Source organism: Falco naumanni, chromosome 8 (genome assembly GCF_017639655.2).
Source record: "Falco naumanni isolate bFalNau1 chromosome 8, bFalNau1.pat, whole genome shotgun sequence".
NCBI classification, from domain to species: domain Eukaryota; kingdom Metazoa; phylum Chordata; class Aves; order Falconiformes; family Falconidae; genus Falco; species Falco naumanni.
In genome coordinates, this window is record NC_054061.1 from 4675790 (window position 1) to 4689062 (window position 13273).

Consider the following 13273-nt stretch of genomic DNA (forward strand, 5'->3'; position numbering starts at 1 on the left):
TGAAATGTCTGGGGTGAAACACATGACTCAGATGGAACTGTATGCAGCTGAGTGGCAATAGATTTCTGTAAGCTCACTGGGGAAATCTCTTAACCATGAGATTTAAGATGGTGCAAGATCTTTAATGGCTGTGCAGAGAAGACAAATCCTCTGTTGTTAAAAACCTTACAGAAAAGGCCCATACAGAACAAACTGCACAGTACTCTGTTAATCTAAGTAAGAAATGAGAAAGCTTGTGTTCACCCTGCCAGGTGGAAGTTATATAAACCTTATCTGTCACTGAAACTAACAGTTTTATAGGAACATCTGTGCACAACAGAGAGATATTTGAGAGGAATACTTACCCTGGACCACCATCAGAAGAATGGTATAGTACAGTATAGGAAGGAAGGTGCAGCAAGGCATTTGGATATGGATTTACATCCCAATCTGCAGGGCTTTGGTTTGGATGTCTTCTATTTGTTGCTTTTATTGGGTTATATTTTGCCCTCCTGCAGGTATGTTGCTTTCATTAGATTCTATGTGCACCAAGGGGAGAATGCAATGTGCATATGTGCTTGTTCTCTACCGTCAAAATTAACATTGGGGTTTTTTTTCAGTCCCAGAGGCTTTTATTGTGGTTTCGTGGCACTTAGGAACTGTATTTAAAATCAGATCTAGGAACAGAACTGTATACTGAGTTTAGTGCTCAGATATAGAGCAAAAAATGAATAAACATCACCCTTTTCTACATCACTGAAGAAACGCCTAATGTGCCTGTAAAAAATTGAATTAACCCTGTTGATAGTTTTCTTGGAGAGAAAAGGTGGTATTTACAAGACACCTTAATGAACCATATTTGAAAAATGTCAGATGGAACAGTATTTACTGCTGCATTTAAAATGATAAGCAAAAGTATATGTCCTCATTCTTGGGCATTCTATTAATTAGCAGGGGCTGAGTTCTCTCTTCCATCCAGGTGCAAAGAAAGAGACCCTCAGTGAGAGCCTCCACTCTGTATTCTTAAAATCAAATGTGGGTGTGAAATTTCCCTATCCCTTGAAACGGTCGGAGGTAAGAGGATAAAGAGTGCCTTCCTCACGGTCCTTGGGGATGGATACAGCAACTATCACCCAAACCCTGATGTGGGAAATAGCCCAGCCCCCGTTCCCACCTCCTCAGTGGACAATGGGAGGCCTTTCTCCTTTCTTGCAGGAGGTCTCCACCTTTCACCCTGGCTCCTAGACCAGCACGTAGCTCGTAGCTCCCCTCCTCTGCCTCTTCCCGTTTTTAGGGATGGAAGATGGCTCTGGCTCTCGCCTGTACCCTCCCCACGGCCCCGGCAGCCCCACGCTTCACTGCCTGGTGCGGGAGCAGAAACCCGCTCGCAGCGTGGGTTGCATTGGCCAAGGGAGGGGAGCTCCTTGCCAAAAGAAATTAAACTATTGACTCAGGGTGGGTGTGCACTACCCAGGGCTTATAGACCTGGCATTTGTGGGGTTTGATGTTTTAAAGGCCAGTTCGACGGCTCCGTCACCCTTCCGGCTGCGGTGAGGCTTTCATTGTCGAGCCCTCCGCGGAGGCTGCACCCGGCCGCCCCAATGACACCCGACCTCCCCACCGACACCCGGCGACCCCAGTGACACCCGGCCGCCCCCACCGACACCCGGCCGCCCTGCCCTGCCCCGCCGCGGCCTCCACAGGTGCAGGGGCGATTGGGCGCGCGAGCGGCGCCCCGCCGCGCCCTTCCCCTCAGGCGGGCGCTGCCGCCGCGCTCCGCCCCCGCGCCGCCGCCGCTCGGCGGTAGATGGCGCCAGACCTCGGCTGGAGGCGCCCGGCCGCCCGCCCGCCGCCGCGCACACACGGCCGGAGCCGCTGACGGCGCCTACTCGGGCTCGCCGCGCTCCGACCCGCCGCCCGGCAGCGGCGCCGCACAAAGGAGCGGAGCGGGAGCAGGAGGAGCGGGAGCAGGAGGAGGGAGCGGCGCGCACGGCGCTCGGAGCCGCGCTCGGTGGCACTGCCCGGAGGTAGGGGCTCGCTCCGCGCCCTGGCAGCCAAACTTCGCGGAGCTGGCGCGGGCGGCTCCGGCGGGGGGTGTCCTGGGGGCTCGGAACGCCGCGCTCCCCCCTGGCCCAGCGCCGGCTGATCCGTTTTATTTTAATTATTGTAACCGTCGCTGTTCCCCGCCTCTCCAGGCTGGGCGGGGGTGGGGGGGTGGGTTCTCCGCGGCCCCGGCGGCTCCGCAGGCAGAAGTTGGCGAGGGGCGTGAGGGGAGGCGAGCCCCGACTTGGGTCCCCGCGAAGTTCCCTGCCCGGGGAAGCCCCCGCCGCCCCCCGGCGCTGCTCGCCGCCGCCCGCCGCCCCCCGGCGCTGCCCGCCGCTGCCCGCCGCCCCTCTCCTCTCCTCGCAGATGTCGGGGGTGCTGGTAATCGCTGCCTGGTGCTTCCTGCAAGTGGAGAGCCGGCATCCCGAGATCATCACGAGTAACAGCAACCACGGGAATTTCCTGGACAACGACAAATGGCTGAGCACCGTTTCGCAGTACGATAAAGACAAGTACTGGAACAAATTCCGGGATGTGAGTACCTCTTCGCTTACGCGTACTCGCTCGTTCCGTTCGGCCGTAGCATCCTTCCCGTGGGTGGCTGCGGGCTTTTAGAAGCGGCGGGTGGAAGTGAGATGCAGCTCGGGCAACCGGTTGCTGCTTGTATGAAGGATGGTCAGAGCTGTTCAGAGCTGTTTGGAAGCCGGACAGACGGTCCTGGCCTTCCTGATTACCCCATCGATTGGGGCAGCTTAGGCACGATGTCACTCTCACACAAAGGTCTTCAATTTTCCTTTCGGGAGGAACTTTGAGCGAAGTTTCTGTGCCTGCTGATTAAGAGGCTAGTTAACTGTAAAATGATGGAAAGGGGTGTGTGTGTAAGAAGGGAATGTTTACCAGTTCAAACCACAAGGTGGTAAACAGTGGAGCTTTTCTTTTTGCCTGCAGATTTGGTGGAAAACACTTTATTGTCAGTTCTGCTCATGGAAATCTTTGACGCTGGTATAGGGTTGGAGGAAGCAATGCTTTGACTCAGGGTTTTTTTCGGTCTGGACAATAGGGGTAACTTCAAGATGTGTTTTGACATGTATCTGTACAAAACAAGTCACTTAAGCTTGAAATTAAGTCTTGAATTCCCCTAGTTTGAATACAACTGCATGTATTAAGTCAATGACTGGAAAAAGGGAAATGCAACATTTATGGTAAATGCAATATTTACAGAGCTCCTTTTGCTTCTGCTGTCTGTATGCTGAAAAAGCTTTCTTGGAGCACACAGAGGAAACCCTGCTTCCATCTGCCCAAGCAGGATGAGGGAAACATTACTGTTAAGGTTGATGATGAGCACATTGAGGTTAAGTGTTCTTTATTGCATGGGATTTGTGCCCTGTGGCTGCAGTGTGACCCTGGGAAAGGGAAGAGTAGAGCTGGCTAACAGTTCTGCTGGCACTATTGTTTGTTTGTTTAGGAAGCTCTGGTATTTTATAATAAACTAACAAGTTAAACTTTGATGCTATGTGTTTGTCTCTGTGGTCTTAACACTGTATCTTATTTTGCAGAGGAGGTCAGAGTATTGCAGTTAAATGTGACCAGTCTCTGCCTAGGTTATTCTTTCTACATTTTTCTGTAGTTGTGGTCATCTCTGTGTTTAAGAAATCGTGCTGCTATGAATCTCAATATGACACAGTACAGCATTAACAATGGTATCAACAGATATGTCAGAATGTATATTTGTGTGCAGTGACTGTAACGACATCCACCTACTGGGACTGTTGAAGTTCTTGTATAATAGGTGTCTGGAAAAGCCTATGCTTGTGCTCTAACTACTGGTTTATTAAGAGGATTCTACAGTTAACGTGTTTTCATAGATATTTACCAGAGTCCAAGGGAATCTTTGTTAGTATTTGGTGTAGTCTCCTGGGGAACACAGGCTAAAGATTTCACTTGTTAATTTCTACATCCAACCTAATGTGAGAATTCAGCAGCATTTGAAAATGGTAAATTGAATGAAGGACTGATGAATCCAAAACCACTAGGGACAGATTTATAGCAAGGGACATCTTTCAACAGTCTCCTTCCAGATTGGCATTCTATTAATCACGCTTCTTGAGCTTAAAGGTTTTATTTAATTTTATGCAGGTGATGGTTGTTTGGGTTTGGTTGGTTGGTTGTTTTTTCAAGCCTGGAGTTCTTGCAACCTCTTCTCCCTTTTCCTCAATCTCACAAGTGAAATTGACAGAGAAATTACTCCTCTTCCCGTGGAAGATGTTTGTGAAGATTACTTCTCCCGTGTTTTAAGCTTTCACAACTGAAAATGCATTTTTAGATTTTCTGAAAATGCTAACAAAACCTGTAAAGCCTCAAAAATGTTTTCTATAGGAAGAGTCAATTTATGAATAAAACCCTCTTAACCCGTCCTCTGCCAAGCAAAAGCAAATAGTAGAAAGTTAATGCAAAGTTTAGGGTTTTTTCTACCCAGCTGTCTCAATGGCTCTATTTAATTACTTCAAACTGGTATGTTACAAATGCACATGATTATCCATGAAACCTTTTATGGTGCAGATTAACAAGCTACTAATCATCTCCTACTAAGCTTTTCCAAAAAGAAAAAATAAAAAGCTTTTGTATGTCATTAAGCTCTTAATAACATGTCTTCAGCTACAGTGATTTACCGCATCATAATGTTCTGTGTCCACAGATGAAGACATGCGTAGGTAGAGTTGCTGCCAACTTAGTTGGTACGGTAGAGACAGTGTGCTTCTTGCATGTGAAGATGTCATTAGAAGAAATGCGGTCCTTGCTTGATGAAGGCTGTGGTGTCGGGGATAGATATTTGTTAAAAGGCTGCCTGGTGAGATGCAGCATGACAGTATTAACTGCTTTATATGGGGTAGACTAACATTTCATTCATAACTGTTGAATCGTAGGGAAAATATCTTCCCATCTTCCCTTTGGTCCCCAACTGTAACTACATATATACATCGTCACTAGATGAGGTTCTCAAAATGGACTTTTCGTAGAAGGCTGGAGTACAAAAATGGCGTTTCAGTTAAAACCTTCCTGGGTCTGGCATTACAGCTACTACAGAGCAGAAAGCCTAGATCATACCCTGTGTATCAGCAGAAGCGAGGTTGCAGTAATTATCAGAACTACCTTTAGTAGCTTTCTGGATTTTGTGTCATGTTATAGAAACAAAATTGCACAAATATTTACGTAACTATGTCTTTATGTACAATAGGCGAAACAGTGCACATATGGAGCTGAGATTTGATTGTTTTGGTTGTGCCCACTTTAAACTCCATCCGTCCATGCAGCACAAACATCTGTGTGCACATACGTGTCTATAAATCTGTCATAATGTTGCAGTACTGGGTGGTTTTTTTTACAGATGATGTATAATTGAACATAAAAATTTAAATTGTGCTTCTCTCAACTTTTTCAGTTATTCTTTTTAAAATCAATTGGTTGGTCAGCCTTATTGAGCTATGGTCCAATATGGCCTGATTTTGAGAAGACAGCTATTGATTGGGTTTTTTTAGTATGACCCATATTTCTTTTGGGCAAAGACAGCATGGTAGTTGCAGTTAATGGCCCAGCAGTCATTACTCTTCTGTGAAAAGAGAACGCAGAAATACACCTCATTTGAAGTCTGCATTGCATCCACATAATCAGGCTAAATTTTTAACTCCAACTGAATTTAATAGTGTGAAATGATCACCTGTCAACATTTTCAAAAGGCCTCAAGGTATCTGTTTAAAGCAGTGCTTTATAATATTATCTTTTTACATGATATGGACACAATTTGTAGAATATTTAAGTGCTCCATTTTCAAAAACAAGCAGAGCCTGTAAATGAATAGTAAGCCCAATGTGGCTGATGTGCTGTGAAGCACATGCTGTTGAAAACCTTGTGTATTGTCCAGCTGTCTAGTATCAATAGTGGTGTAATGTCTGATGTGTTAATAAGCTTTCAGTACTATCTGAACTTGCTGTTGCTGTCTGTCTTCCACCCCTTTTTCCCTCTCTGCCATGGGCTTTCTATCTGACCAGTGACAAAATCTGATCTCTGTTTGAAGTCCCATTTTATAGCTGGTGATAACAGTATTTCTTTTCCTCACAACTTGTGTTGGAGCTCTGAAAAAGAAAAGGTAGAGTTCAGGATCTGTGGTAGTATGGAATTTACTATTCATCTACTCCATATATTGAATGTGGCTTGATATGTGCTGAAGTAACTGACTAGGTCTAGTTTAGTAAATATCTAAAACCCAAAAACTAAATCAATATAATTATTACTAAAGAAAGAAAAAAAGATAGCAAGGTGGAGTCTGTAGGAAGGACTGCAGCGATTTCCTTTGTACAGATGTGAGGCTTGGAAAAGCACACAGGGATATGTGTCATGGAAAAGTCAGGGATATGAGGGTCAAATTAGACCTCTTGATATTTTGAACACAGATGTTAAGTCCTCGATCTTTCGATCAAATCTGTTGAGAGAGATCCTTTGGCTTAAGAGGAGCTTCACTGCAAATTGTCACCTGAACGTGAAGGGAATTCTTATGAGCCTTAGAAAGCATTTTTCTGTGAATAGCCATGCATGTTATTGAAATAGGTCACACTGCAGCACCTCGCTGTGTTCATAGAGCTTGGCACAGAGCATAGATTGGGTGTCCTCTCAGTGTTAGGCCTGTCTTTAATCAAAATGATACGAACAGAGTAATTCTATTACTTCTACTTGGAGTTATGTCTATTAAATTATTAATGCTTATATATAAACAGGTAGGAAGTTCAACTAGCTATGGATTAAACTGCAAAAAGGAAGAAAAAAGTTAAATGAACTTAGAGGATCTAGTATAAACCATACAAGGGATTTCTATGAAGTTGAAAGCTAAGAATCTTGGCATGAACTCTGGTTTCAGTGCATGTTTATGCACGGCAGGCTGCCAGACCACGTTCTGAGCATTAACTAAGCTGTTTCTCTAAATTTTATTGCTTATAGAGTTTCAGTTCAGGCTATCATGTTAAAACCCCCATGTATTATAATGCCTGGAGATGCTCTGAGACTGTGCATGCCTAAGAAGCAAGGCATGAAATGTCATCATCTGTGCATATACATTTCTCAGACTACTGTGGATAAATACTTACATATAACTATCAGGAGCAGGCATAGTTACAAGCATGAACATATATAAGTAGTTTAGATTTCCCAGGTAGGTCATAGACTACCATCCCGTGCTTTAATCCACTGAAGAGGCAATTTTGGCAGTTACCTATATACGTCACCTTTCTGAGTCTATGAGTTCCTCCTCACACCTGGTCAGAAGTGTAGTGTTAAGTGAATAGAGCAAGTACAGAGCTAGGAACTGGGGGACCTGTATTGTTCCAGCTTTGCCACTGATGGATTGTTGGATTTTGGGCTGGGTCTTCACACTTAAGTGCTTTTCCCCTTGTTGCGCTCACCCTTCTCTGAATTGTTTAGCCCAAAATTAGAAGTGTGGTAGTGAAACTTGATAGCAGGGAGTTGGAAAACATGACCAGTACTGAGAAGGATTGGAATACCAAGCAGGCAGAATTGGAAGACCTTGGGAACTCAAGTAATAGAAATGAAATGAAATTTAAAAGTACAAAGTAGAAGGTCATGGAAGTGAGAGCTAACATGAATTTATTCTGGGTCCTGGCAGCTCAGCTTGAAATAGATGAGAGGGAAAACCTGTGTACTTTTATTGATTTGCAGAGTTATTCTAAGTAACAGAAGTAATGCTACTCTGAGGAGAGCAAATGTAATGTAGGAATGCATAAAATGAAAGATTCCTGGTTCTGTTGAAGAAATAAAACTGTACAGTGTATAGGAAAGAATACCTAATAATGAATACTGTGAGTGGTTCTAATCACTGAAATTCAAGGACACATTTTTGTACAGTTGGTGAGCCAAAGGCTTTCCAGCATCATAGGGGAAAAGAGCCTGTTTTAGAGTAATATACTATATCAGTTTACTCACACAAAGCTAATTGTGTAAGAGTAGATTTGCTTCAGAATGTTTATTGAGAGACAGACAGCAAAAGCTGCCTTGCATGAAGTTGAGATAAGAAGGAAGTAGATAATCGGTGACAAAAATAACCTTATTTCTGAATTTAGGAATAAGGAATTACTCCACCCATAGTTATGTTTTAAAAAGTTATCTTAATGAGCACTTTGGTTTTAATAGGTAGATTGTATGTTAATAGAAAAGATTATGGTGTAGAAAACTGTGATAAAAGAACCTGGATTTTGAGTTTCTAGAGGCCTTGGCATTTTGTTCACACATGTCTGTCCTTTAAGTTTAAAGCCCTTTGCACATGGTTGTGTTGCTCCCTATCCATGCAGCTTCTAGTGTGGTGGAACCGGATCTGCAGTACCCAAGTATCCCCTGATCCGTTGGGATTTTTGAGCTAACAGTCTGTTGCAGGCTGGGTTCCTTCTGCTGTCTCTTCTCTGACAGATACGTGCCTTCGATGTGATCTCACTGCCAAGGACTCAGTTTCAAGGTACCACCCGATACACTAGGTACTAAGGGGAAGTTCCTTGGTTTGGGGTTGAACTTTCTTTTTCTATGTTGTATTTAGGTCTCCAGGCAGAATGATGTATTTTTCTGCCAACAATTTATTACCAGTACATCACGTTTTCTAATTTCTTCACCTCAAATATAAGCACAAGTGTTTCTGTGATTCAGCGATCAATACATTTATTACATATATTCCTGGAGAAACTATTCTGGCCCAGCTAATTACGTAGAAGCGAAGACAGTCATAAAGGAAGGCTAGTACATAGTACATAAAGTACACTAGAAGGATACCCACTAGCTAGGTGATGAACGTACCCAGTCAGTAAAGTGTCTGGGTTATGTGATGGGACACAGGCACCTCAGGCTTGCTTCCCAGGAGATTATCATTCCAAGACCACCTTGAGATTTAATTGAAGGTGAAGATTGTGTGTATGGATGCCAGTGGATCTGGACTGAAGTACAACGGAGTTGAAATGTGATTTATAAGTCTACCCAGACACTCTTAGCGTAGGTTGTCTCTTAGGGCAGTTCTTACTCAACGGAGGGACAAGGCTGGAATATAAATGTGATTGAAAAGTACAGCTGAGATGTACTTGCCAAAGCTGCATGAAGTTTAAAAGAATAGCAAAACATGAGACTGCATCTGTGCAAATGTAATTCCTAATCAGCTTCTTACAAAGAGATACAATTACTAAAAATGCCCTTCTCAAACTTGACACGTTTCTTATATTTCTTCTGCAGTGGACAAGGGGAAAAATAATGTCATTTATTGCAGAATAATTAACCTGGAAGGTGCAGAGAGCCAGCTTTTAGTAATTAACTGACACTTATCCAGCTTCCTCAGGAAATACCCAAGACTCCAAAGCTAAATAGGTCAGTAAAGAACTAGAGTGTTAGTTTCTGTATTATATGTTTGGAATAATAACTTAGTTTCCTCACAGAAATGTTCTGTAGACTGCAGTCACAAATTGTATCCTTGCTATAGAATTCTGTAGATTTGAAGTTTTCACTAATGTGCTCCAGGTTTTTAGAGTAACCATCCCTGTATTCTACTGGTGCCATGTCCCTGTCCATCTGTGTCGTGTTCCGCCCCCGCGCCCCCCCCCCCCCCGCCCCCCCCCCTCATTTTATAGGATTACTTTTCCATAGAGGCTTGCTTTATTTACAAGTTTAAACTGTAATTTTGTCAGATTCCTGGGAGCTGAGTCTTCTGTTACCTTTCTGGATGTAGCCTGTATGTTCTAAGAGTTGCACCAGGAACGACAAGAAGTAGAATCATGTGAAGAGCATGCTGCAGCTTTGTAAGGCGAAAAGAGAAATATTTTGTTTCTTGATGAGCGTGAGGTCAAAAATGAATAAAAAAGTGGAAGAGCCAGTTTTGATGTATTGCAGTGTTAGCATCTTGGGGGCAAGGGGGCTGAAAAAAACAGCAATCAAAACCAGCAATCAAAACCAGGTACACAGTTGTGGCATCGATTTTGTTTACATATTTGTCAAAACTCACCCTTGTAAAAGGAAAAAAGAGAGGGGGAAAACCCACACGAATGAGCCATGTGTCATGTCAAAGCATGTCATATAATATAAAATGGGTGGATTGAAAATAATCATAGGAGGCTGAGTTCTGATGTCTGTAACAACTATTATCAGGCTCACGTACCTATGGGTAAATAATACCAGTTTTATTTCAGTTAAATTGTCCAGGATTAGGGTTGCAAAAATCAGACTCACTATTCTCAAGTGCCAGAAGTTAAAGCTTAGTTTTAATACTGTTTTGCAAATGGAGGAATTACTGCTTTTTTTTTTTTTTTTTTTGTGGATATTTTAACTGTTTGCTCTCTATTTATGGTTTCAACCGGGAGGCTAGAAGTATGTAACTCCAGTCAGCATGTGTGCATTTTTGAGGATAAAATACGAGACCATCTGAATTTGTGGTCGGCAGCTGAGCTGCTTTTACAAGAGGCAGGACTTCATGAGGGTAATGGAGGTCAAATGCTACATCTAGAGAAGGAAAATGTCTCTTTTTAGATAACATCTGTTTATTCAAACAAAGAAAGATTGTTTCTTTCCTTGCATAACCAAAAAATGAGATTTGCCCGAAAGAGCTGTAGTGAAGTCTTGGTTATGTTGAAGCTGATGACCAAATTCTCAAAGACTTTAGTAAGGCCTGAGTTTGATTTTCATATTCCTCATCTTCCTGTTCTCTTAGACAAAGAAAACTGTACATGAAAGACCAGTTAGATTAAACAGTTCTGTTTGGCTTTTGGAGGACATTGTGTAATTGGAAAAGGGTGAAAGACAGGTGTCTGGCCAACATAAATAAAGAAGCTCCCTTGAAGTCCTTGGAAGAATGAAACTATCTGAAAATCAAACATCTACAGTCTACAAAGTACACATTGTATAGATTGCAACCAAAACAAGAAAGTGGAGTTGAAACAGAGCAAAGTTAAGGTAATGGTGCTGCCTCCTGTGTGAGGTTTTGTACTTCCAGCTCCTACCTCTGTTTCAGCTTTACACGAGGCGTTACTGCTGTGAAGTTACCAAGTCTTAACTCCATTTAAGTAGTCTGTCATCGGGTAGATAACTGGCCATTATCATTGCGGGATATACTGTTGCAGGTTGGCAGCTAAATTGAATTATACTTTAGGACTGAACATCTAACATCTAATGAGTTTCAAGGCTCAGATATGATTCAAAATTCAGTTTACAGATAAATTGCTAAGCTACTGAATAGAGGCTTTGGCAGGGAGTAGATTGGTCTTTATCTGCCACTTCTATAGCTTGGTTTGTAATCCAGGGTAACAGAAAATCATTCTCATTAAATAGGTACAAGGGGACATCAATTAATTCTGTGATCTAAGCTGTCCTCTTAATGAACTTAGTGTCATAAATCCACTTCACTGATTGCTTTCTCCTGGGCAGACAGAAAAATAATTTATTAAAAATTACTGTTAGAGGAACTGTATTCAGATTGGTTTTTGAAAAAGGTTTCAATATATCATGGCTTTACAGTTGAATTCCGACTAACGCTGGGATTTATAGAGGTAGTGATACTTGTCTGTCCATGCAGGTTATTTTGAAACTGTCTAATCAGGAAATTCAGCTGTGTATACAATTTGATTTGAAACTTCACAGCATATTCTTCTGTAAATAGTTTTTATGCACTTCTTAGCTTGGAGATCAGTCTTCTTCCTTCTCTGAGTTCCACTGGCCGTTCAAAAATTTATTTTAGTGTTCTCTTGTAGTGTTTGTATATTGCACTCTGCCTTTCTCTTCAAGTTGTAGCAGTTAGAGACCTTGAAGCTGCACAGAAGATTGAGGTAGAGAGGTAAAGGCAGCTGCCTTTTGGCTGAAATTGGCAGAGGGGAGGCTTGTATTTTAGATAATGGAATGGGAGGGAAATTGAAAATTATAAATGCAGGATTAAGAAGAAACGAGGTGGGGTTGCTTGTTCAAGGGAGTGAGTAGAAAACGTTTTTAGAGTAGTATTTCAGTGTGTACTAGGGATGTTGAGGTTCTTGGTGGAATTTGATTGCAGTTGCTAAATACTGATAAAAATCGATTTTAGGGAGTTCAGAAATGCCTGTCGTTTCTTGTTTGATAACGAGAGTGTTGTATTATGAAGACAGATTTCTAGGACAGCTCTGTTAGTCTTCCAGTGTTTGTGTATGTGCCAACACCTACTGTACCGTAAGCGCTGGTACTCCTTGCTTGTGGGGGTTTTGCAGAGTGTGTTCATCCGTGGTGGTACGTGCCACGCAGCCAGCTCAGCCGAGTGAGCCTGTCCGGCTCAGGGCTGCCTGGTGCTGAACCCACTGCGGGGTCCCAGACGGCATGGAGTGGGTGAGGACTCCTTCAAGTCGATTAAGAATACCTGAATTTTGCTACATCTCAAAGCACTTTTCCAATGTGGTTCGGCATACAGAGATGCGTATCTAGATTAGACAGATGTGGAAGCAGAGGATGAAGCTAGTTCACAGCTATCCATCAAGCTCATGCCAGATCTAGCCAGAGAATTTATGTTGTGTAAGTCCCAGGACAGTACTCTTCGACTGAGCGATGTACTGCGTTGGAATGCAGAAAGACAAAGCTTAACAGGTCTGCAGTCTTCCGTGGGATGTATGTGCTAGGATCTGACAGCAGTGTTCATTGGGTCAAATTCATTTCTTGTTTGATAACATAAGCGTCACTCAAAGTATATAAGGGATAAATTTTGTTCATTTTTTTTGTAAGTGAAGGCAGGGTAACCAATCTTTTTGAAGCTAGCTAGATGTTATTTATTTAGTGCTAGGTAGGTACACCTCTAGTTTGCTATCATATTGAAGGGGGATGAGCTCTGTCCTGTGAAAGCAGCGGTATTAGGCAAAGCGGATTTCCTATATCTTATTTTATTTGTATGTTAAACTATACCTGGTGAAACTGGTGACTTAGGATTTTTACATCTACTGATCTTTTAAAAACTTGTTTTGTATGGCTGAAAAAGAAATTGTATCACATAAAAGAACACTGCAGTGCTGCATTCAGTAAGGATATCTAGAAGCACAGGATAATTAATGATTTAAATACAGAATTGTCTGCCATATTCCTTAAACACAGTCATGAATCTCCACATTATAGTTCACTCAGGACAAAAGCATCCAAAAATAATTCGTGTCACATTTAATTAGAATAAATATAAACTGGAAAAATGCTGCACAACTCAGCTATGCATATAACTGCAGTT

The 13273-nt window shown here is 42.6% G+C and overlaps 1 protein-coding gene across 2 annotated transcripts in view; it reads left to right on the forward strand.

Moving 5' to 3' along the window:
- The first annotated feature begins 1810 nt into the window (after positions 1-1810).
- Positions 1811-13273, forward strand: part of SPOCK1 (SPARC (osteonectin), cwcv and kazal like domains proteoglycan 1) — a 323259-nt gene continuing 311796 nt past the window's right edge. For both annotated transcript variants that reach the window (XM_040604741.1, XM_040604742.1), the window contains exons 1-2: positions 1811-2006; positions 2389-2556. In XM_040604741.1, the coding sequence (XP_040460675.1) occupies positions 2389-2556 (168 nt within the window). In that variant the 5' untranslated portion in view covers positions 1811-2006. The remainder of the gene's footprint in view (positions 2007-2388; positions 2557-13273) is intronic.